General features: G+C 46.1%; 1 protein-coding gene across 1 annotated transcript; it reads right to left on the minus strand.

Annotated features, from left to right (window-relative positions):
• Positions 1-7,974: 7,974 nt before the first annotated feature.
• LOC309792854 (disintegrin and metalloproteinase domain-containing protein 29-like) lies at positions 7,975-24,237 on the minus strand. The gene is given in 3 exon segments (XM_082602779.1): positions 7,975-9,103; positions 9,106-9,810; positions 24,082-24,237. Coding segments are annotated over 2 exon segments (1,662 nt in total). The 5' UTR covers positions 9,746-9,810; positions 24,082-24,237; the 3' UTR covers positions 7,975-8,081.
• Between the last annotated feature and the right edge of the window lie 1,370 nt (positions 24,238-25,607).

A 25,607-nucleotide genomic window follows, 5' to 3' on the forward strand; every position in this document is an offset into this window, starting at 1 on the left:
AGGACTCAAGTCCTTTTCAAGCAGTTTCAAGCCAACAGCATAACAATTATGTCTTTCTCAATAAATGAGATAAAAGTTAAAAGTGATGTAACTTTGTCAAAGTTAAATTATAGGCTAAAATAGTGTATATCTCAAAGGCATATCAATTTCATCTAGGCTCTCAAGATACAACATCACCAATTATGGAAGAACTTTTACATTTTCATAATCACACATTAATAGTTATTTTTAAAATAAGTTCTCTAGTCCTCTATATTATTTCACTAATATTGACAACTAAACTAACTCATATATGTACAACAGATGCACAGGTAAAGAAAATGTGAACAATTTACCAGCCATTATTGTAATCTTAATTGCCCTATCATCACTGTGAATCCTTTACATGATACATGAAATCAATAACTCTTCCCAAACCATACTAACTATGGATCAGTAATGATACTGAAGCTACAAATACACAGATTATGAAGATTTAAATGTTGACACCTCTGTAATCCCCACATCAGAGCTAAAACCAGGTGAATAATGACTAATAGAAGTCAACAACTGAGTAGTATAGAGAGTCATTGAATATTAGTTTCATCTGAAATTGTTGTACACTCCTCAGCTGTTCCTTCTCCGGCCTAAAAAGAGCTGCTATCCCAGGACGCCTAAATTAAAGAATCCTAATACCGACACGACCAGGCCTATGTTGTGGACAATGATCAGTAGAGGTCGTTTTCCTGAGTTTAAAGACAGAACAGAGGGATATGGCTGAGATATGGGGTGAATCTGGAACCCATGGGGATGCACTCTCCAAGCTCCAGGATAGGAATGGGGCCTCTGGGGTCCCAGGACACCCACCATGCCCTCCCGAGCAGAATCTTGGCAATATTCCCTGTCAGTGATGAGGCAGCCCTAGCACTTGTCACACCCCGATGTTGTGTCCTGTGTGGGCCCCATGCTCTTGGGACCACACCCCACACTCTGCAGGTCCATTCTGCAGGGTCCTTCGTGCCTCAGGAGTAGAGACCACACAGCAAGCAGTTTCCTCCCCAACCAGCAGGAAGAGGGGAGGGGAGCAGGGGCACCAGAGGAATCTCACTCAGACAACAACACCCCAGGGGTGCCAGCAGGGACAGTGATGATGCAGATGAGGCACAGACCAAGAGATGGGACCAGAGGGCCCAACAGGCAGCTGGTCAGGTCCTGGCTCATCTGCACGCCGGACACCTTTGTCCCTCATACACCCCCTTCCTCATACGCCCTCTCCTTAACTGCAGATTCTTCAGATGCAAACAGTCAGAGCGTCAGACTGAAAGTCAGCTCTTCCAAAATAACCTGTCAGCAAACACTGCAGGATTTCACTCAAATGGGTGCCCTGGAGCCGACAACTCAGGGACTGAAGTGGACATCGGTGCCAGGGGCAGTGGGAGGGGATGGGGAGTGAGACTTTCATGGTTGTGGAAGTTTGATTTTGCAAGATGAAAAGTTCTAGGGATGGTGGTGATGGCTCCACAAGAAGGTGAGTATATGTGATGCCTCAGAAACGTGCACTTAAAATGGTGATGATGGTAAAGGGTATGTGACGTGTGTTTTATTTCACTTAAAATAAATTCTTAAAATAATGTCTTGTTAACTGAGATTCCATTTCGACTCCCCTTCATCACAATTTTTGGAGGCCCAAACACAGTCCCCCAACTTAGGGGCCATCATGGTACCCTCACATGGCATGTGGGGGACCATTCTTAGGGGGGGTAGTCTGTGCTCACCTGACCTCTGTCCAGGGAGACCCAGGCAGTGGTGACCCCCATAGATTAGACATATGATATGATATGTTATTAATATTATACCACCAAGGGTTGTCACTCACCAGAACACAGAGCAGCAACCCACTCAAACATGCCTGACCTCATATGAATGTGACAAGATTAAGAGAAGAAAAGGAACCACAGGTTAATCAGGGCAACACCCTTAATGCAGAGGTTGGAACTCTCAAAGGGGACAAGACACACTGCAGGCAAAGAGCACATATGGGGTCTCCCCATACATGTGATCCTGACCCATGCAGATGTGGTGAGACCCACAAAATCCCCACATCCTATACCTGCGGTCACACATCCACACTCACCACGGTGACCCCACCTCCCCAGAGCCTGCATCTAAAGTCACACATTCTCACTCACCAGGTGACTCCACCTCCCCAGAGCCTGCACCTGGGGGTCACACCTCCCCTTGGTCAGGACACCATGGCTCTGTTGGTGGCTCCCCTAATGTGGAAACAAGCTGGGCTCCTGGGACCTCCTGGGATGGCAAAAGAAGTGTCAGGTGGGTCTCCTCTCCCCACACTTGTCCCAGAGAAGTCCTCCTCTTTTCACTTTGGTTCTGTTGATTTTACCTGTTTTTAAAGCTTTCATGCTAGAGTTGAACACACTTCCTTGGATCTGGCAGGCTCAGTCCTTTCTTGTCTCACTTACATGTTGAGAAAACTCACAGGACAGCAGGGCTGAAAGCCAAGGGGCAGCTTTGGACGCTTCTGAGTAGGGACAGTAGACTGGAAGGAGAGCTCAGCAGCAGCCTCAGCTGTTACCCATCAGCCTTTTGCCTGATCTGCGTGCCCTGCAATCAATTCACCAGCTAAACCTGCCTCCCTACACACCATGCACGTGCTGGTGAATTGGAATTATTGCCAGGTAGCCCTCCTGCAGATTCTCCACGAGCCCCAGGGAAGGTGAACCTTGCCGGGATTAAGACTAAGGCCCTGACCATAGCACAGACCCTTGGGAGGACCAGGTAACCACGCTCAGAAGAGAGGCTGTTACTTAGACAAGCCCTCCTCAGCTCCAGACATCAAAGCACTGACCTTCAGATGCAGGCACGGAGCTTCCCAGTACTGAGGCCAGGCCGGGTTTCTACCCAGGTTCCCATAGTCCTAGCATACACAGAACATGGTCAGGTCTAAACATAATCAGTAGACAGGACATGCAGAGGTCTAAATCTACTGTGTAGACAGAACTTGATCATGTTTAAACTAGCTTAGGGCTGATCTCATAGGAGGTACAGGTCACACACATGGGTCTCTCATCTTTGGACACCCACATCAGGAAAGTGAACATAATCTTTGTCACTAAACATTTTAACAGGCAAAACCGAAATGTTACCAATATCTCTGGCCACCTGATGGTCAGGATCCACGGGTAAGCCACGAACTTCTGAGAGTGCAGCCCAGTCTGCTGCCAGGACAGACAAGAAGTGGCCTGATTCCAGCCTCCCAGGCTTCCAGGAGGCAGCCGCACTGGAAGCCCAGGCAGGACAGTCCTGCATGGTCCGGGCCGGGAGATCCGGTCTGTCCATTCCGCTGGTCGATTCCGGGCGGGGCGCTCAGGGCCGCTGAGAGCCCTGCACTCAGGTCCTGCTTCCCTGCAGCGTGTGCGTGTGCGTGTGTGCGTGTGTGTGTGTGTGTGTGTGTGTGTAGAGGGGGCGGTGGCTGACGGCTCCCATGGCTCCGGTCCCGGGCACCACGCTGTCTTCGAGGGGAGGCACGGGGAGAGGTAGGGGCACAGAAGCCGTTGCAGAGGAGAACCCACCACGGAACTCCTTGCACACTGGCTCGCCCCACCTGGTGACCCGCCTGCCCATCGTGGGCCGCATGTCATCCCCCCAGCCCCCACCCCCGAGGGCAGGGTGCCTGCTCTTTCAACAGCACAGGGTCTCACATGAAGGAGACCCAGTGGGAGCAGTCACCCCCCACCGCTCCTGATGATGAGTTTGGGAGAATGAACCCCCTTGACTGGGCGATGGGACCCTGTGAGGAAAGAGGTGGCGGCCCCATCCAAGTCGGGGCCTGGCTGAGAGATGGGAACACAGGAGCCAAGTGCAGAGCCTGGAGGCGAGGCCAACAGGAGGGGCACCCCCAGCCTTGGCCGGGCTCTCCAACTGTGACATTGTAGCTTTAGGGGACCTGAGGCAGGTGACTGAATGTAATGGGCGTCTAAACTGGACCCTGAATGGGGCTTAAAGAAGGTGTGAAGGATGTTACTGAGACAGTGACAGTCATTGGAAGACAGACTCTGTGTCAGGACATCCTGCTCCATCCATTTAAACCCCCGAGATCTGTGACCTTTACGTGACTACACAGGATTGTTGGAGCAGGTGCGGACATATCTGTGGCACAATTCATTCTGCAACCAACTTGCAAGTGGTTCTAGCAAACACACAGGTGTGCGCACAGGCAGGCACAGCACACACACAAACGCATGCACGTGCACAGCACAAATATATTCACACACTAGCATATGAACACACACGCACGCAAATGCCCATGCACACACTAACGTGTGCAAGTGCACATACCTATGCACATGTATGCAAACAGGCACACGCACACACATAGCACACACACAGGGAATAAAGTGAATACCGTAAAGCATTAATTCCTGAACACAAGTGAGGCTGACGTGTATTCTTCCCTTTTTCTTAGCTTTGATGTTTTTCACAATAAAAAGTTTAAGAAAAAAGTTAATGGCAAATGACTTTTGATTCATAGGACTTTCCGACGTTATTCCACAAATATTATAAGACATGAGAAATGAATGTAGATATTACATGTGTCCACTAATGGATGAATGGAGAAGAAAAACATGGTCCATCCATACAAGGGGATGTTATTCAGCCTAAAAAGGCAATTCTGACACAGGCTGCAGCAGGGATGAACCTTGAGGGCATTATGCTCAGTGATGTAAGCTAGACACAAAAAAACCAAACAGTGTTTGATCCACTCATACAAGGCCCCTAGAGCCGTCTGAAACATAGAGACAGAAAGTAGGATGTTGAGTGCCAGGGGCTGAGGGAGGGACAATGGGGACTGAGTGTTTAATGGGGACTGTTTCAATTTTGCAATATGAGAAAGTTCTGGAGGACGATGGCGGTCAGGTTTGCACAGCAGTGCGAATTACTTCATGACCCTGAAATGTGCACTTAAAAATGGTTAAGATAGCAAATTTTATGTTATGTGTATTTGACCACAATTTTTAAAACTTCTTTAAAAACAACAGGAAATAGTCCATGAATACCACAAGATGCACAACTTCACTAACAACCGAGGGATTAAAACCATAAGAAAACTACTGTGCACACATCTACCAGAATGGCAGACATGAAGACACAGTATCAAATATCAGCAGGATGTGGAGCAATGGAAAGCCTGGTGCGCAGCAGGGGATGTAACCACTTCTGAAACAATCAGGCCTCAGAGAGCGAAGTCCATGCACACAGACCCACAGTGCTCCTCCCAGCTGAACACAAACCCCCCAGCCCTGCACCAGGACACATGGACATGGACTCCGCAGCCACAGGAGCCAAACCTGAAAGAACCTGAAGGTCATCACAAGCAGATGCAGAAATGAACCGTGCACGCTCCTAGGAAGGAATATTCCACAGCAATGGAGTACATTTTGTTTAAAGGTAGTAAAACTATAAAAATTATTTTTTAAAAAAAACTATATTCACAAGAGGAAAGAATCTCATGGACACAATGCTGAGCCATCAAGAGCAATAAAGCAGCCGGCACGGTACACCCACTTACGGACTTTGGAACTAGGCAAAGCTGGGCTGCCTTATTTAGGGATGCATGCCCGGGAATAAACTATGAGGACAAGTCACTGACACAAAATCAGGAGAACAGCTACCTCACGGTGAGGAGGAGGCTGGGACGAGGGAAGGGCACTCCTGGGTGTCCACTCATCATGTTCTGTTTCTTGATCTTTATGATTATTCTTTACATATATATAACCTAAAACTTAATATGTACTTACAGCTTATCATTTTTGTTTATTAGAAAGGGCGTCTCCCCAACAAAGTAGAAGGAGACCTGCTTCTCCCAGGGAAGAAAAGGAATAGTTTCTACCAGTGAAATCTTGATACCATGGCTGCGTCAACCATCAAGCCTGACAACAATTCCCGTGAGAGGGGCACCGGGGCCACAACACTCAGAAGGAGGCTCTGGGGCTTCATATCTGGGTCACTGCCTCTGAGGAGTCCACGGCACCTAGTCAAAGTTCTCAGTCATTCTGTGCACGACCCTTTTGCCTTGGTTGCTCTGGCACAGCTCGGCCAGCACCATCGCTGGGAGAGAAAGAAGAAACGTGCAGAAGAGGGAACCGGGCTTCAAGCTGACCCACCTCCTTCTATGGAGATGATGCCACAGTCCCTAAGAGAGGACAGCAAGGCCATGGAGTTATTTGTAGTGAGATGGATGGACCTAAAGTCTGTCATACAGAGGGAAGTAAGTCAGAAAGAGAAAAACAAATACCATATGCTAACACATATATATGGAACCAAAAAAAAAAAGGTTCTGAAGAACCTAGGGGCAGGACAGGAATAAAGATGCAGACGTAGAGAATGGACGTGAGGACACGGGGGGTGGGGTAGGGTAAGCTGGGACGAAGTGAGAGAGTGACAGGCACATATATATATATATATATACACTACCAAATGTAAAATAGCTAGCTAGTGGGAAGCAGCCGCATAGCACAGGGAGATCTGCTCGGTGTTTTGTGACCACCTAGAGGGGTGGGATAGGGAGGGTGGGAGGGAGACGCAAGAGGGAGGGCATATGGGGATATATGTATACGTATAGCTGATTCACTTTGTTATACAGCAGCAACTAACACACCATTGTGAAGCAATTATACCCCAATAAAGATGTTAAATAAAAAATAAAATAAAATAAAAAAGACTAGTGTCTGTTATTCATCAGGAATTCCTCAGCTTACATTCACTGAAAGTGCACTGAAATGTAGACGTAAGAAGGAAGGAGGGGTTAACGTTCACAGGACTCCCTCTGAATGCCAGAGCAACTGAGAGGCGGTTCTACCTAACTTTCTGATGGAATTTCAGTGAATGCTACATTCAGCCTCCTGATCTCTGTGTCCCACCTTGGGAGATAAGCTCTCCAGAGTGTCCTAGTTTATGCTAGGTGGGAATGGAGCCCACATCACTCTCACTCCACAGACCACAGCCACCCCAGAAGGAGATAGACAGTGCTGGTTGGGAGAGGCCCTCTATTACCCTGAACCCACTTTGGGTTTAGAGAAGAAGAGATTAAATAGAGGAACCCCAGTGTTCAAGAACGCTAATTTGGAGAAATGTCATGAATCTGCCCCTAAAGAAGCCCATGAAAATGTTTGTTATTACTGGGACCAGTGAACTCAGGTCAAGACCCAGCTGCTGACTCAGGTCTCTCTCCGGGCCAAAGTCTCAGGCTCAATTTGCTCTCTTAGAGTTTACAAAATATTAGAGGGCACCAACAAGTGGTTTTTCAAGATTTATTTTGGAGCGCTGATCAGCAACCTATCAAAGAGGCCTGATGTGAGAACATCGATGCCTCTCGACCGCCCCTGATGTAGCGAAATCTGCCGTCATCTCCTGCAGACTTCTAGAAAATGATATTCATCCTTGCCATCTTATTACTGATTCCATCATATATGTTGATATTACTTCTACATTACCAATGGTTGTACAGGGGTCGGGAGGCTGGTTTGTAATTTATTTATCACCTACTATCACTTCCTTAACTCTGGAGGTCTTGACATTTTTAACATGGGTGGCCACACCAAAGAGGAGCGCAGCTATGAAGGCATAAATGCGACCAAAGACCAGTTTCCAATATAGGATCGACGCTTGGCTTGTTTTTACTGAGCGAATTCTTCTTGAACTGGGTCCGCTGTCCATGCTCCCTCCAGGACCTCTCTTTAAGCACAGTAGAGGCTCCCAGCCTACATGGCAATGGCAATTCCTTCTATTGTTGCAAATTCCTCTATGATTGCATTTCTTAGGGGGACAGTCATAAGTTATTGCATCTATACGAGCACTGCAGGTGCTATTGAGACAGAACCTCTCAGGAGCACAGAGGGTACCACTTCTCACATGACCAACATCAGTTGTTTCTGGGGAATAGTGACTGCCTACTCCCCAACACCAGACCCCTGAGATCTTTGACTGATGGAATGAAACATGTTCCTGCAACCGGGGAACATGAGTGACATTGCTACACTGCAGCCTTCCACATTTTATGTCTGCTTCTCCGCAAGCAGCATGGTTCAACACCCTATCATTTCTTGTACAGTGTCAAATCGATTGGCTTTTCTATTTATTGTATAGCAGACATCATGCGCGTTAATAGCGTGTCTTCCAAAGATTTCTCTGCAGTGCGTAGTGCGGTCAGTGCACTTTCCATGATAGCAGTAGCTTTCTTCAGTACAGGGCATTCCATCCTGCATATAAAAATCTTTCGGGCATTGACTGGTTGTTCCAAAACAGTACTCTGGAAGATCACATGTATTTTGGATTGGTCTGCAGAGTGTCCCAGGTTCAGAGTAGGCACAGTTTGTACAGCATAGTCCTTCATTACAAGTAGCCCCTTCTGCCAACATACAGCCATACTCACAGCATTTGTTGCTATAACACTGCTTGAAGGAGCCACAGTCACACTGCTCCCAATCCTCTACTATATAGTTTCCACAACGCATCTTTATCAGGCTTTCATTAAAATAGCTCACCGTTTTGTTAAATATACAACTGCCCCGTATTCCTACTATGTTCCACCACTGCCCAATGGAACAGTCACTGAAGGCATCTGTCAAGGCTGGGTATTTTGCCATAAGGCAGGTGCTCCTTCTCATGCAATAGCAATTATCACCATCATACCACAGACCAAAACTTCTCCCAATGAGTTGGGTCGATACCATAGCTAATATTAAATAATGTCTGCCTAGATAACCAACGAAGAGTAGACTACGATCAGTTGTACACATAGTATAGGTCTCTGACTCAAACTGACCTGGTCGTGGTCCATCACGAATTACTATCAAGGATGAAGTGGTTTCTGTAACTAGTCTGAAATTGTTTGCGTGGTAACGAGCATATGCACCACCTGGTACTCTACAGTCACTCATGACAGTTGGATCCCTTTCATTAAATAGCACCACTGCAACTAGATAGAACCTTACAGCAAGACCTTGTTGAAAGGAGTCCACTATAGTACACATATGTACCAGGGTTTCTACACACTTAGACACATTGTTGTATACACGATACACTGAATTAGAATATTGAAGAATCCTTTCATAATTCCCTTATGTGCTGCAAACACCCTCGCACCACTCCTGGGGGCTGCACTGACATCTGCTTCAGAGAACAGTGGGTGTCTATCCTCCTTGTGTCCCGGTCCATATGCAGGTCCCGTTGCACTGGCATCTGCCACTATCTGAGAAACCACATGTTCAAACCTTTCCGAATCCTTGAGGGGTTTGATTTCATACGCAAGGTCATCCAACTTCATAATACCTTCAAGACCCCCATAGTAAGTGTCCACGGTGACCATGGAAAAAGGAATCTCCTCCAGGTAGCCAAGGTAGTAACAATCTGAAGGGACGAAGGGGTAGTCCATCTGCAAGGCTCCTTGGTCATCCTGAGTCATCAGCAGCAGGTGTACGGGCCAAAATAACTTCTTGCGCCGCATGTGGATAACGTGCCTCTGGCCCCCAAAACGCAGGCTGTAGGAGAGCCAGCCTGGCGTCTGAACACCCTTGCCTCGGTGCAACTCCTTCCTGGGTATCACCAACTCCGAAGAGATGTAGCGCCATGAGGGACGGCCTTGAGAGCACTGGACTGGAGCCAGTACTGCCCAGAGTCCAAGCAGCAAGATGGCTGCCCCCAGAGTGACCTGGCCCTCTGCCAGCCTTGGGGCCCTGCTCAGGGACATCTGCCAATGAGTTAAAAGCAGGATCCCACAGGAGCCAGGTCTACACCATCTGCTGTGGCCACTTCCTACAAAGGAGACAGTGACAGAGAATAAGAGGTCACTGGGTGGGTCTCCTAATGGGATTAGGTAACAGTGCCAGGGTGTGGCAGTGGATAGGTCTGGATATGGACTCAGCCAGCGCTGAGGTGGGAGAGCGGAGGACTATGTCCATGAGTGCTACCATGGAATTGAGGGCTTACTGGGTCAGCATCTAGAGTAGGAGTAATCGTTCCTCAATGCTCTGTAAAACCCTTCAGAGTCCACCATCTGATGCTCCCTTAATTATCAGATTTTATTTTCCTCGCCCCAGCGGGTGAGGAGAGACACTGCTCCTGGCCACGTGAGAGCCCCAGGGGGTGTTCCCTCTAGTCCTTTTCTGCGGTTCTTTCCTGGACAGTGGTAGGTTCCTCCTATGCACGTGCTGATCCCTTCTCTCTGTTGGTTCCCAATATGAGAGAACAAATATTTCACTCTTGTGAAATTTTGTACTTGTTTTGAGGGGAGGAAAAAAATCTAGTACCAGGTCATGATCAGAAGAAAAATTTCATTGTCCTCCAGACTATGAATATTTCCCTTTTAATTTACAAACATAGTCCTGTGATTTAAACCGAATGTGATCGGGGATGAACTTCCACGGTAGGACACTGACTCCTTGCCTTCTGCCTGCCGTTCTGTATTCCTCCCCGTCCCAACTGGGCCTGCTCATCCCTGATGGATCTAACACATCGGCTAATTTTCCCCTCCAAGAGGGCAAGAGTTGGACGCTCTTTCACTTCCACATTAGGGTTTTCGCAGAGCACAGGCTGAGGGTAATTGACCCATAAAAATCTAATGATGTTTCCCTTACCCCCCTGTGCAGTCCCAGGGCTTCACTCTAAGTGCTCACAGCTCTGCCCTCTCAAACGAATTCCCACTGACCTTCTGAATGTTAATTCTACTCTTTTAATTTATACCCTGTACAAGATGATGTACTCTTTTCCCTCTATTCACCATTTAATTATGCTTACACATATGGCTTTTACCTCTTTGCTTCTCATTTCTTTCCTCTTCTCCCATCTTCTATATGGGCCTGTTTTCATTTTACTGTAAAATTATATCTCATAATCTCCTTTGGTGCCTGTTAGTTGACAATGGACTCTAACTTGTTTTTTCATACTATGTCTTCCATTAAAGTACTTTCTTCAGCATGAAGTGCTTTCTTAAGGCCCAGTTTCATAGGTACAGTACTACAGACTTGCACTAATTCCCCCTCAGAATCCGGAGGCCACAAGCCCTTCTGTCTGCCTACACATCATGATGAGAAGTATGACTTAACTGCTATCTTAAACCACTTGAAGAGAATCAGACTTTTCCTTCAGAAGTGGGATGATGGGATGAGGCCATGTGCCTGTGTGACTCAGGATTTTTCTCTCTTCCAAGGTACCCAGGCTGAGAACCACATTGTACAAAGGCATGAGGGAGAGGTGGTCTCCATGGAGAGGCTCACCCTCACCTGGGTCATCTACATGTTCCCAATTTCAAAATATTCCCTGTGGTGGATCCACATTCACCCAGGGAAGGGGCTGGAGCAGCTGCTGTGGCCTGGGCTCAGGGGCACACTCAGGACAGCATGACCTCCAGTCCTGAGTCACCATCTCCAGGGACACAACCAAGAAGCAAGTGTTCTCACAGGTGTGCAGTTCCAAGGCCAGGAGTGCAGGCAGGTACAGCTGTGTCCGAGACACTGCAGTCCGAGTGTGTGGTGAGCCAGACACAAGCCTCCTCACAGGGGCAGGTGTGGGGGCTGCGGATAACAGTCAGGGTCTCCCAGGAGATCTCAGGGCCTCAGAGGGAGGTCAGCGCTGCCAGCACAAGGCTGATCGCAGGAGCAGGCACAGATGGAGGTTCAGGGCTGTTCCCTGCCGGGGTCTGGGGCTTCCTCTCCTTAGAGCAGTCTCCCCCAGCCCATCTCTGCCTCATGATTCTATGCTTAACTCCAAAACCTCTGAATTAGGAAGATGTGTTGCCATAGGAGGAAAACACTCCCATGCACAAAAGGCAGACTCCCTTACTCCTGTCCGTAAATACCAATTAATTATCAAAACTTCTGAAGTAAGCTGGCTAAATCCATACAAGAGGCTCTGTTGCAGTCAACAACGCAGCACTACACGGCACAGCTCAGAGCACAACTAGCCAGCAAGCAGCGCCTTAAAGTGCATGATGGGTATCAGGCAACACCGGCATCACACACCCAAAGCAAGAGAAGGGCCTGGTGGTGGTGGTTACTGACTTGACACCACACTCACAGCACCAACAGTGTTAATAGTGGACATCAAGGCAATGCCTAGTGACACCCATCCCCCACCAAAGCTCAATAGAGAAGTTCAGTCTGATGATGCCACAGGCACACATGAAAGGAATTTGAAAAATGTATCACCTCCATTATTGAGGTGTCTGTTGAGAGCAGGGCAGACCTCTCAAGAACATCAGAAATGGTTTGATAGCACCAGCAATGGAGACGGATTAGGGTTTTTAATGTGGTTCCTGGGGGTGGGAGGGTTAACTGTTGTGCTCACAGGTGGGGCTCATGTGGTTTTGATCTCCCGCCTGCATTGAAGGAGGAAGAAGCTGTGCTTCTTACCAAATTTCCCAGCCGTGGGCAGAGGAAGAGGAGAGGAGTGAACTTTAAGGTGTCAGCTCTCAAACATCAGAAAAGAGAGTAGGACTATTTCTTCCACTTAACACCTGCAAAAACTAATTGAAAAGAAAGGAGAAAAGGGCCATTATGGATAGAAAACAATCTGAGTCCTTAGGAAGTGGGGAGAATGATTATATGTTGGTTAGAAATAATAAGAAATAACAGAAAAGGAGTTCTTCAGTCTCTCCCCACTTCTAAGGACAAGGCTTCCAATATGAAAATTCCTCTTCAAGCTCGAGGGTAAAGTCCGCCCCTGGGCTGCAGGAGCTCACAGCTCCCTCCGCAGACAGGGCTGAGGTCCCTGGGGAAGGCAGAGCTGTGGTCCGGAAGAAGAGGAGGCTGTGGGTTCTTCTCCTCCGCCTGGTGATACCTCCCCAAAGTGAGGGTCGCAGGTGTCAGACATGGGGCTGTGGGGATGGCTGTGGCCACAGGTGACTGACAACGACTGATTCTCCTTGTTGCCAGGTGTCCTGTCCCAGGTGCAGGCACAGGAGTTGGGCCCAGGACTGCACCTTGCAGACCCTCTCCCTCACCTGTGCTGTCTCTGGATTCCTCATCCCAACCAGTGGTTATTGCTGGAGCTGGGATCCATCAGCCCTTGGGGGAGGGGCTGCACTGGTCATCAGGAATATGCTAGAAAGATGACACAGACCCAGACCCAGCCCCTAGGAGTTAACTCCCCATCTCCAGATACACGTCCAGGAACCAGTTCTCCCTGCAGCTGAGCTCTGTGACCACCGAGGGCATGGCTGCGGACTGTTCGAGGGACACAGGGAGGGGAGGTCAGGGTGAGCCCAGACAGAAACTTCCCTGCAGGGAGACAGGAGGGGCTGGGCTGCAGGTTTCACTGAGGACCATGAGGCAGGGCTGAGGCCACCAGGGCATGCTCAGGACCCACTGAGCAGAGACCAGCCACACGAGCAGGTGCGGATGAAGGTAGAGGTTTCCTGCCAGAGCCTGTGGTTCCCTCTGCGTCTCACCATTTCTTGTAGACCCTCTCTATGTTTGTAATTGTTTGTCAACTATAGATTTCTGATTAGAAGCTTCTGCTCTAACACGAGCACGCAGTCTCACGTGCACCAATGCAGAGTCCCACTTACAGAGCCAGGAATGACTGCTGATGGTCACCAGCAGCAGGGATGTGAGGAAGCCCGAGGAAGCTGGCTGCTGCTTTCCTATCAGACTGGGAGAACAGACCTCAGTAGAAATCCTAGACAAGGACAGTCTTTGCTGTCCTGGTCCCAGCCAGACGGAGCCTAAGGCTGGGCCAGTCCCTTAGAGAAGTTGATGGATTTTCAATCTAACCCTCCTCTCACCAGACTCAATGCTGAACAGTGAACACTGGTCAGGCTGTCTCTTCTTCTGTGAATCAGTTTTCTTTCTCCTTCATCTTTTTGTCCCCAAACCCTTTCTCTTTCCACTCTCTGAAAAGGGGTCATGTCCTCTCTGTTGTCTAAACCCCAGGGGCAGGCCCTCTACCTGGAGCTCAGGTGTGGCCCAGGCCGTGGCTCTTGCAGGCACCTGGGAAGGTGTGATGGGACTTTCAGACTTGCTGTGGACCAGGACGTGCCTGCTGTCCTTTGCACGTGCACTCACTGGGGAAGGTGAGTGGACACGAGTACTCAAGGGAGTGATGTTTGTTTAGACACAACGGGATGTGGAGTTTGAACTTGTCCTGATCAAACTCTTGTGGGGTCACCACCCTGACCTGTAGCTTCCAGCAGAGCCTGATGGACACCCCGCTGCTGTGCTGGGAGCTCTGGAGGATGGAGGCTGTGCGGCCAGTTGGAGACATACAATCTTCATGGGGCCAGATGTCAGGAAGGCCAGTCTGGAAATCTCGAGTAGTAGATGAAGCTGCTGTCCACTGTGGAATTGCATCTTCTTCAGGTCTGCTGTGATTGAACCAAGCCCAACCAGGTTATCTAGGATAATATTCCTAGGTTAGAGTAAAATGATGATAGAATTTAACAACATCTACAAAATACCTTTGGGGTAACACCTGGATTAGGGATTGACTGAATAACTGGAGAGGGAGCCCAGGCTAGCTGACACATAAAACTGACCATCGCCATTGTTATTTTATATTTTATATTTGCCTAAAGAAGCAGGTTCGTATTATCAATAACTATGCTAAGGTTTTTTCAGTTATTTCAGGTCACCTAAAAAGCAGTCATCGAAAATGGATTCCATTTGCATGGAATTTGTTTTTAGGAAAGTATGTTTGTGATGCTGAGAGTGATGTCAGCCCTGACGCAGCTCTGACCCTGAGTGATGGAGAGAGAAGTAAGATTGGATGGGACATCAAGTGTCCTTCAGTCCAAGAAAGGACCAGCTGGGGCATCTTCGAGCCCAAGTCGTCCTTCGGAGGACCCCCACACCTCACTGTTATGGCCCTGCCTTGGCAACAGCTGTGCAAGGACTGAATACAGACAACACACTGTGGAGTCTGGGCTGAGCTGCTTTGTCTTTGTTGCTATTTTACAAGGTAATTGATGGAGAACAAGAGATACTGAGGATGTGAGGGGATATGAGTGAGGGAATCAGTGGATGTGTGACAGTCTCCTGACCAGGATGTCTCTGTGTTTGCAGAGGTCTGGCTGGTAGAGTCTGGGGGAGGCTTGGTGTAGCCTGGGGGGGTCTCTGAGACTCTCCTGTGCAGCCTCTGGAGTCACCTTCAGTAGCTACTGGATGAGCTGGGTGTGCCAGGCTCCAGGGAAGGGGCTGGAGTGGGTCTCATCCATTAATACTGGTACTGGTAGCACTAACTATGCAGACTCTGTGAAGGACTGATTTGTGATCTCCAGAGACAATGCCAGGAACATGCTATGTCTGCAGATGGACAGGCTGAGAGCCATGGACAGGAACCATGCATTACTGTGTAAGAGACACAATAAAGGGAGGTCAGTGTGAGCCCAGACACAAACCTCCCCACAGGGAGACAGGAGGGGCTGCACTGCAGGGTGTCATCAGGACACTAAGGAGTGCTCTGGACTCAGGAGCATGAGGTCTAGTCCCAGGGACAGGGCAGGTGCAGTGGCCTTAGCGGTGGATACCCTGGACAACAAATAACCCCATCTTCTCATTTATAATAAACTATTGGGCCACTGTCCAAAAATTGTCCCCTTTGGTGTAAAAGTATCTGGGAATCTCTTGCCTCAAAGATACCTAAAACATCAATCAAAATGACACATATTTCCATGTATGCTAAGACCTACAATGCCTTACTAGGGCAGTACTTATTTCCTTTGGAGTTACAAACTTTACTAATAGTAACTAAACTACACATTTCATTTTCAATACACACAATGTAGGGTCTTGGAATATCATTCAATAGAACCATCATGTCCCTGATAGGTCCTAGACAGATGTTTGATATTAGAAACATAACGCTCTTCTCAAATAATTCCTTTCCAAATTCCAGTCAGGCACATAATCCCCTGAATGTGTCTCTCCCTTTCCCCATGGCTTAATTTATTTTTTAATATATTTTACTATCTTTCCCCCATACTGAAAGGGTTGGACACCAGATCTAGGGCACATACTCTCCTGGAAGCACTAACCATAACCTGTCCTACAGGGCAGGTGGCTCATTTGATACAGGACCCTATATGCCCACAAACAGCAACAACAACGGAGACCCGTCAAGCACAGCTCGCATCATCCTGATGACTGCTGATCTAATTAGTAACGGTCTAGTTGTTTTCATTAAATTATAATTGGAAGCCCACTCTGCCACAGAGACACTGCTTCAATCAACCATGGCAAATGCTGAGACCCACATCCACTGCAACAGGAACTCACTTGGAGGTTCTCCAGTCCACATCCCAGATGATACCCGTCCAACTCAAGACCTTCCCACTGGTGATGACTTCATCCTGGATGCTAAATCCTGAGCCCCAGTAAAGCCTATGGATGGTCTCTCTTAAAACACAAATGATGAACACATAGCCTTTACTGCTTTTCTTCCTTTGATATTGGGATCTCTATTATGTGTCTGGGCTCACCCTCTGCTTAGACCACAATCCTGGTATAACCCTTGCTCTCTGCCAAAATGTACACCCCCGTTTTCCCAAGATTAAAGCAAAGTCTGGAAGATATTACTCCTATCTGTGCCATTCTGAAAATTAATGGGGCTTTTTTAGCAAATGGAACAACTGGATATCCACATGCAAAAAAGTGAATCTTGGCAAAGACCTTATAGTCTTCACAGAACTTTACTGAAAATGGTTCACAGAGCTGAATGTAAAATTCAAAACTCTAAAACCTCCATGAGATAACACAGGAGAAAAACTATATGATTTGGGGTAGAATGAATGATGACTTTTTAGGATCCATAAAATAAATCTTTGATAAGCTAGATTCTATTAAATTTAAAAACTTCTGCTCTGTGGAAGACAATGTCAAGACAATGAGAATACAAGCCACAGCCTAGGATAAATTATTTGTAACAGATTCATCTGGTAAAGTACTGTTACCCTATTATACAAAGAACACTTGAAACTCAACAATATGAAAACAGAAAACCTGATTAAAAAGTGGCCCAAAGGGACTTCCCTGGTGGCGCAGTGGTTAAGAACTCGCCTGCCAATGCAGGGGACACAGGTTCGAGCCCTGGTGCCACAGAGCACCAGAGCAACTGAGCCCGTGCGCCACAACTACTAAGTCTGCACTCTAGAGCTCGTGTGCCACAACTACTGAGCCCGTGTGCCACAACTACTGAAGCCCATACACCTAGAACCTGTGCTCTGCAACAAGAGAAGCCACTGCAATGAGAAGCCTGCGCACTGCATCGAAGAGTAGCCCCACTCACCGCAACCAGAGAAAGCCCACACAGAGCAACAAAGACCCAACACAGCCAAAAATTTAAAAAAATTAAAAATAAAAAAATTTATTAAAAAAAATGGGCCAAAGACCTGAATAGAAACTTCACCAACGGAGATAAACAGATAGCAAATGAGCATATGAGAAGAAGCTCTGCTTCACGTGATCAGAAAAATGCAAAGTAAAACCATGATGTGATGACTATACACAATTATTCAAATAGCCAAAATCTAGAACATGGACCACACTGATGACAAGCTGATAAGCTGTCATGACACATTGCAATTACCTGCCACATGCCGGCAAGGCTGTAGAAGGAAAGGAACTCATTCACCACTTGTTGTAACGCAAGACAGTGCATCCACTTTGGGAGACATTTCAGCAGTTTCTATGAAAGGAAACATGCTCTCACCATATGACCCAGCAATCATACACCTTGGTATTTACCCAAAGACACAGAAAACACAGGTCCACGTGACAACCTGCACACAAATGTTTATATCAGCTTTATTCATGGTTGACAAAACTTGGAAGCAACCAAGATGTCCTACAGTAAGTGAACAGATAAATAAACTGTGGTTCATCCAAACAACAGAATATTATTTGGCAATAAAAGAATGAAAAGACATGGAAGAGGCAAGCATATTACTAAGTAAAAGAAGCCAATCTGAAAAGGCTTCATATGGTATGCTTTTAACTTTGTGATATTCTGGAAAACACAAAACTATGGAGACAGTAAAAAGATCAGTGATTGTGTAGAGCTTGGGAAGAGGAAGATGGATGAACAGGTGAAGTCAGAGGACTTTTAGGGCAGAGAAATACTCCTTATGATCCCTTAATACTGGACACATGTCATACATTTGTAAAGTCACGTGAAATGTACAAGAGTGAACCCTAAGGTAAGCTATAGACGTCGGGTAATTGCCATGTGTCATGACAGTTTATCAGCTATAACAAATGTGCCATCTGAGGGTAGTGATGATGGTGGAGGTTGTGCATGTGAGGGTCTGTACGTATATGGGATAGCTCTGGACTGCCCCCCCCCTCATTATGCTGTAAACCTAAAACTGCTCTAAAAAAAAAAGTCTTTATTTAAAGAAAATAATGGATGAGGCTGCGCTCTAGAGCCCACGAGCCACAACTACTGAAGCCCGTGCTCTGCAACAAGAGAAGCCACCGCAATGAGAAGCCTGCGCACTGCAGCAAAGAGTAGCCCCCGCTCACCGCAACTAGAGAAAGCCCACGCGCAGCAACGAAGACTCAACGCAGCCAAAAATATAAATAAATGAATGAATGAATGAATGCAGGGAGCAGAAGTTTAAAAAAGAAAGAAAATAATGGACATAAATGCTGTCTCCAGGAAGCACCGGCCTCCTTTCAGTCAACACCTTGACCCCTATGGAGTAGGACCACCGGCTCCTACTACAACCTTGGCTATACACAAATACTACTATCTTTGCATAAACTTACTTACAGTTCATACTCTCAAAGGGCATAACTTCTGGACCCGTCTCCTTGACCTGAGCGCATTCTAATACTCTTCACAACTCCGCCCAGCTATTGTTAGAGAGCCCCAAAACTTCAAATCTATTTTCCTGGCTAATGTCATACAAATGGGGACTTGGTGATGAGCCAGTTTACAAGGAATCTTCATAGACTTTTACTTGTGTTTGTTCTTCCTACTCCCATAGTAAAATGTTTTATTCCATTTAGAGTGACTTCTGCCATATTCTCTGAAAGTCACTCACCCAAAGTTCCCTTAATTTGAAGCCAGAGCACCGCAGGGACAACTGTAGTAACTATATTTTCCTATTTCTGTATTCTCAATGTTCTGATTTGGGGGGCCTTGATCTTGCACAGACTGCCCCTTCCTGGGCTGCAAATTCCTGCAGATATCAGACACCTTCCTGCAGGTGTACCTCTGATATACAAGCCACCAATCCAGAGCATATCTCTATTTTCTATCTCTCTTACAAGCTCTCACACACCTTTCCACATTCCTCCTGACCTGGATCACCCCAGAGCCAGGTCTCAGACAACCAGGGACCACACATGCCCAAGAGCCTGACAAAATTATTCAAGTTATCCAGGACTAATTTTACTCAGCATACCTACCCTGCCTCATCCATTCCAAAACCCCACTTGTCCCTGTTGTATTTGGAGTTTAGTCCAGTCTGCCTCGTGTTGCAGTAGTACTGAATAGAGTCTCACTTGCTATTTTTATAAGTTTTATAATTTGTTGTTCTTTAACCCAAGTTCTTTGCTTTCAAATTACACTGGTGGGGCAGGCATAGGATAGAGTTTCTCATTCCCAAAGTAAAAAAGCAAAATGATGTAAACAAGGTGTCAAGCAAGTCAGAAAGAAACAGAGCAAATTCTATTGGATTTTACAATAAGAAAAAAAATGTATTGGCTCTATCAAGGAGGAAGAAATTTTCCTCTACGTTTCTAGGTCCTTCTGGCTGGTCTAAAATTTAAGTTGACATGAAACAGATTAAAAGGAAAAATTCCAATAAACACTCAATAATATGTATACATGGGAGAGACCCAGGAAACCTGAGTAACTCACCTTAAATATCATCTTAAGCTAAAGACGAAAGAGGAGGTTGGGGTTAGTGGTTTGGGACTTCAAAGGGGAAGAAGGCAATTCACATGAAAATGGAAAAGTAGATGTTTGATAAATAAATATTTGCTGGGCCAGTGGAGACAATGGGACACAGAGTGGACTCTGATCTCTAGGCCCTGCTAAGTCTCCTGGCCCCCACACCACCACACCTAGCCCATGTTTTTTGCACATATTTCTGCTGACAGCTCTATTTTGGTAACAGGTCCTCTATCTAAATTCTATAGGTAGCTAAGGGGGAGGTCAAAATTTCTTCCTGACTCTTCTGTTCTTAAAAAGAATGACCTTAATTTAATCCTCAAGATAATGAGACACACTGGGGTGGCAAATTTTGCTCCCTTTCATCTGCATGCTCTGTCCTCTGGGCCCACCTGTCTGTGACCCTGGCACCTCAGCCTGTGCCCTCTGAACACCGGGTGGCAGTAGCAACCAAGTGAGCCACTCCGTCTGTCCCTGTCCTCAAATCAATCTTTCTCTACTTCATCCCATTTGGTTACTTCAGTCCAGAGCAACATTGTGCCTGCTACTGTCAGACTATCAAAACCCTTCTTGGCCTTCTATGCAATTCATGAGATTCAGGTCATCAGACAAGAGGATCCTCCACAGGCCTTTCCTGTATGACCACATAGCTATTCCTGGTTCTGCTGAGATGGTTGACTGTATGAATCACATGCATCAACCCTTTAGCAAAAGTTTTTCCAGGCACACCCTTGGCTCCATTTCAAAAGCAGGTTATCTGGATAGACTGAGATGTTTCCAAAACTTGAGGATTTCTTTCTGCTTTTCTTAATAATTTTCTCTGCAGTTTACTTTCTCTTCTCATAACTGCAAGCATCAAGAAGAAATCAGGCCATACTTTCTTCAATACTTTGCTTAGAAATCTCTTCAGCTAAACATCCAAAATCATCACACTCAAATTCTAGTTTGTACACGCAACCTAATACTATTCAGAAAAGTTTTCTGCCACTTTATTACAAGATTCACCTTTCCACATGTTTTCAATGGCATGTTCTCCATTTCCATCTGAGATATCACCAACATTCATTTGTTTATGCTTAGATATGTATTTCTAAGATTACAGAAGTTTCTCTCAGCTTTCCTCTTTCATTTCTGATGTCTCACCATAATCTCCATCAATGTACATTTTCTACCAACAGGTCTTCCAATCTATCTGAGCTTTTCCTATTAAGCACACCAACACCAGCCTCTTTTCATTACCCCAATCTAAAAATATTTCCACACGAGTAGGTAAGTGTTAAGCAGCCTTCCTCTTCCTGATACCAAAATCTTTATTATTTTCTAGGGCTGCCATATGAAATACCATACACTGAGCAGTTATATGCAATAGAAATTTATTATCTCACAGATCTGGAGGCTTGAAGGAAATGTGACGTGTCGGCCAAGTCGATTTGACATGTTGGCCAAGTCAAACATAATTGTCCCTCACAGCCCTGTCTGTCAAGCCTCTCTCCGTGGCTTGACAATGACCAGATGCAATCCAGAAAGTGAAAAGACAGCCCACATAATGGAGGAAAATATTTCCACATTATATATCTGATGAGTCTTTATTTATCCAGTGTATATCAAGAACTTTCATAACTCATCAACAAAAACAAACAACCCAATTTTAAATATGGACAGAGGACTTAAATACACCCTTCTTTGCACAAGACATGAAAAAATGGTCAACAAGCAGATGACAAGACAGGAGGGAAATGCAAATTAAAACCACAATGCAATAACTCCTTCACACACTCTAAAATGGTTATAATCAAGAGAATTAAAAATAACAAATGTTGGCAACAATGCGGAGAAATTGGAACCTTTAAGCATGACTCATGGAAATGGAAAAGCATGCAACCTATGTTTACAATATGAATGTGCAATTACCATATGGTTCAACACCTCCACTCCTAGAGACCCCAAAGAACTGAGAACAGGTGTACGTATATATTGATAGCCGCACTGTTCACAAGAGCCAAAAGGAAGAAACAATGCAAACGTCCATCAGTGGGTAAATGGATAAACATAATGGGGTTGATCCATAAACCGCCATGTTATTCTGCCATGAAAGGAATAAAGTGAAATGGTGCAGCCCCTGTGGAAGATAGTACGGCAGCTCCTCAAAAAGGTAAACACAGAATTAACATATGATCCATCAATTCCACATCGGGGTATATACCCAAAAGACTAAAAGCAGGGATTGGAAGAGATATGGGTACACACACACTCACAGCAGCATTAATCACAATAGCGAAAGGTGGAAGCGATCCAAGTGTCCACTGATGGATGAGTGGATAAACTAAATGTGCTATACACACAAAAGAATGTCATTCGGACTTAAAAATTAAGGAACTTCGGACACGTGCTACAACATATATGAACCTTGAAGTCATTAGGATAAGTGAAATAACTCCATCAAAAAAGGACAAAAATGATATGATTCCACTTATATGAGGTACCCAGAAAAGTCAAATTCAGAGAGAGAAAGTAGAATGTGGTTGCCAGGGGCTGAGGGGAATTCGTGTTTAATGGCTACAGAGTTTCACCAGTGAAAACTGAAAAGATCGGAATGTGGATGGTGAGGATATTTGTACAACAATGTGAGCGTGGTTAATGCCATAGAATGGTGTACTTAAAATAGTTTAAATGGTAAATGATCCGTACATTTAATCACACACACACAAAATAAATGAAGTACTGATACATGTTACAATACAGAAAAGCCACCCAGATCCTACTCATCTTGTGTGCTTTAAATCCATCAAGGTTGTGAAAATGAGGGAAAGTATCAGTAATTGTTCCAGAAAAAGAAACCTGGATCAGAATGGGAAAAGACGTTTCCCTAGAGCTGGAGCAGCTGGTGAAAGTTGAAGTGGGCCTGTGGATTGGACCGCAATGTGGAAACCATCATAATTTCCTCATTTGGAGGTTCTGTGTTGGTTCCCTGGAAGAGTGCCCCCGTTTTGGGTAAAATGCACTGGAGTATTTTGTGTTCAGTGGCTAAAGCAGTAAAGCAAGGAAGTCTGGGTAATCTGAGTGTGCAGCTACACGGTACCCTGTTCTGCTATTACAAGTTTCTGTAGGTTTGGAGTTACTGCAAAGTCAATAACTTTCCAAAACACCATGTCAAGACCACACCAGAAAGGCAGAGAACATATTACACTTTCTTATAGAGGCCAAGCCTTAATCCAGATCCACTTCACACAAAGTCATGAACCTAACTGCCCTTATAGGAGTCCGCATGGAATTGACAGGCACTGTGGGAAGACTCTAGTGGGAGACACTGTGTCTTTGGTGTTGTGGATGACCTAAATATGATAGAAACCGTGGGATTTTCGAGTTCCAGTTTTCTACCTCACTCTACCAAAAAACTATTAGAAATAATAAAGAAACTCAGTGAAGTTACAAAATCAATACACAGAAAATCAACTGCATTTCTAAACACTAATCATGGACCATCAGAAAGAGGGAAAAAACAAACAAACAAAAGCTATTTACAATTCCATCAAAAAGAACAAAATACCTAGAATAAATTTAACAAAGGACGTGAAAGACCCGCACACTGAAAACTTTGGTGAAGAAACTGAAGACACAAATCAACGGAAAGGTATCGCGTGCTCATGGAATGCAAGAATTCATAGCGTTAAAATCTCCATTCTTCCCAAAGCAATGTACACAGTGAGCGTAACTCCTACCAAAATTCCAATGGTATTTTTCACAGAAACAGAGCAAATCCTCCTAACATCTGTGTGGAGCCACAAAGGACCCCGAAGAGCCAAAACGACCCTGAGAAAGGAGAACGGGATGGAGGCATCTCGCTCCCTGACTCCACACTCTGCTGAGAAGCTACAGTCACCAAGACAGTGCGGAACTGGCACCAAAACAGGCACACGGTCCAGAGGGACGGGACGGAGAGCCCAGAATCCACCCCGCACGCGTGGGGCCCGTTAATTTACGACAAGGGGGCCAAGGACACACCGAGGGGAAGGACAGGCCCCACAATAAATGGTGCTGGGAAAAGTGGACCCCCCCTACCACATGCTGGCTACACAGCACACCGAAGTGACTAAAAACCCAGCTTTCCACACCAAGCCCTTCCTGGGTCGCATGAAGACGGACCCCCGTCAGCCGTCAGTCGCCCACAGGAAGCTTCTCCCCACTTCTTCTCACCTTTTCCTCCCGGCGTCGCCTGGGTCCTCAGGAAACAGCTTCCGTGGACACAGCCCTGCGTCGTCCTGAAACCGAAACCCCAGCGAGTCCTAAGGAGACTGAATTCCTGTCAGCAGAGACGCTGAGCCGGCGTCTCAGCGGTGCCTGAGGAGACACAACTCCTCTCAGCTGCTCGCAGGGAGGGGGAACACGCATGCGCCCTGGGTCAGAGAGGCCCGCTCAGCGCCACCGTGTGGTCAGTTCAGGAACTGCAGGCCGCGCGTCCCTCACAGTTCACGGGTCACAGCGCTCCCTGCAGGCAGAACTGCGGAACCCATTCAACTTTGGGCGTTCACTGAAATGGAGACTGTGTCCCATAACTTCTCCAAAAATAGTTAAGGAACCGTTAACTGGAAACCGTGGGACATGAAATGGAGGTAGACACGAACTTTACAACTTACGCCAACTCATTCAAAATTATTCTTAGACACATTTAAAAGGCACAACTTCAAAATTATAGAAGAAGGGCTTCCCTGGTGGCGCAGTGGTTGGGAGGTCTCCTGCCGATGCAAGGGACACGGGTTCGTGCCCTGGTCCGGGAGGATCCCACATGCCGCGGAGCGGCTAGGCCCGTGGGCCATGGCCGCTGAGCCTGCGCGTCCGGAGCCTGTGCTCCGCAGCGGGAGAGGCCACAACAGTGAGAGGCCTGCGTACCGAAAAAAAAAAAAATATTATAGGAGAAAATCTACATGAACTTGTGTTCGGTTAGGTAGATCATGAGCTTTGAGTTTTAACACACAACACGAAAAGGAAATCCACAAAAAAAGAGCAAGTAATAGCATGGACTTTATAAACTTAAAGATTTCCACTCTGTGAAAGACCTTATTCAGAAAATCCAAAGACAAGCCAGAAGCTGGGAGAAAAATATCTGAAAACACATACCTAATAAAGGATTTGTCTCAAATATACAAAGACCTCTAACACAAACAACCCCACTAAAAATAGGTAAAGATATGAACAGACACCTGGACAAAGAAGATATACAGACAGTATAAAAAAATATGCTCAGTATCATACACCATGAGGGAATTAGGAATTAATACAACAATAAGATATCACTGTACATCTATTAGAACTGCTGAACCCCAAGAAAATGACAATACCAGTTAATGCAAGGTGAGGAACAGCAGGAACTCTCCCTGCTTACTGGTGGAATGCATGTTCAGCTAATTTGTAAGACAGTTTGGCAGTTTTTTTCCAAAACTAAACAAGTCTTACCTTGGGATCCAACAATTGTGCTTCCAGTATTTAGGTAACTGCTTTGAAAAACTATATCCAAACACAAACAAGGATGGAATTATGCATAACAGCTCTACTCATAATGGCTAAAAACTGGAAGAAATCAGGATGTCCTTCAATAGATAAATGCATAAGCAAACTGGGGTACATCCATGTCATGGGGAACAGAATATGCCACCCCAAAATGCTCTTAGGTGTAGGGATTATTTTGATCTGATTGGTTTTTTATAATAAAATGACACTGAAGA

The sequence above is a fragment of the Mesoplodon mirus genome (assembly GCF_964341445.2).
Source record: "Mesoplodon mirus genome assembly, chromosome: 18".
Taxonomy (NCBI): Eukaryota; Metazoa; Chordata; class Mammalia; order Artiodactyla; family Ziphiidae; genus Mesoplodon; species Mesoplodon mirus.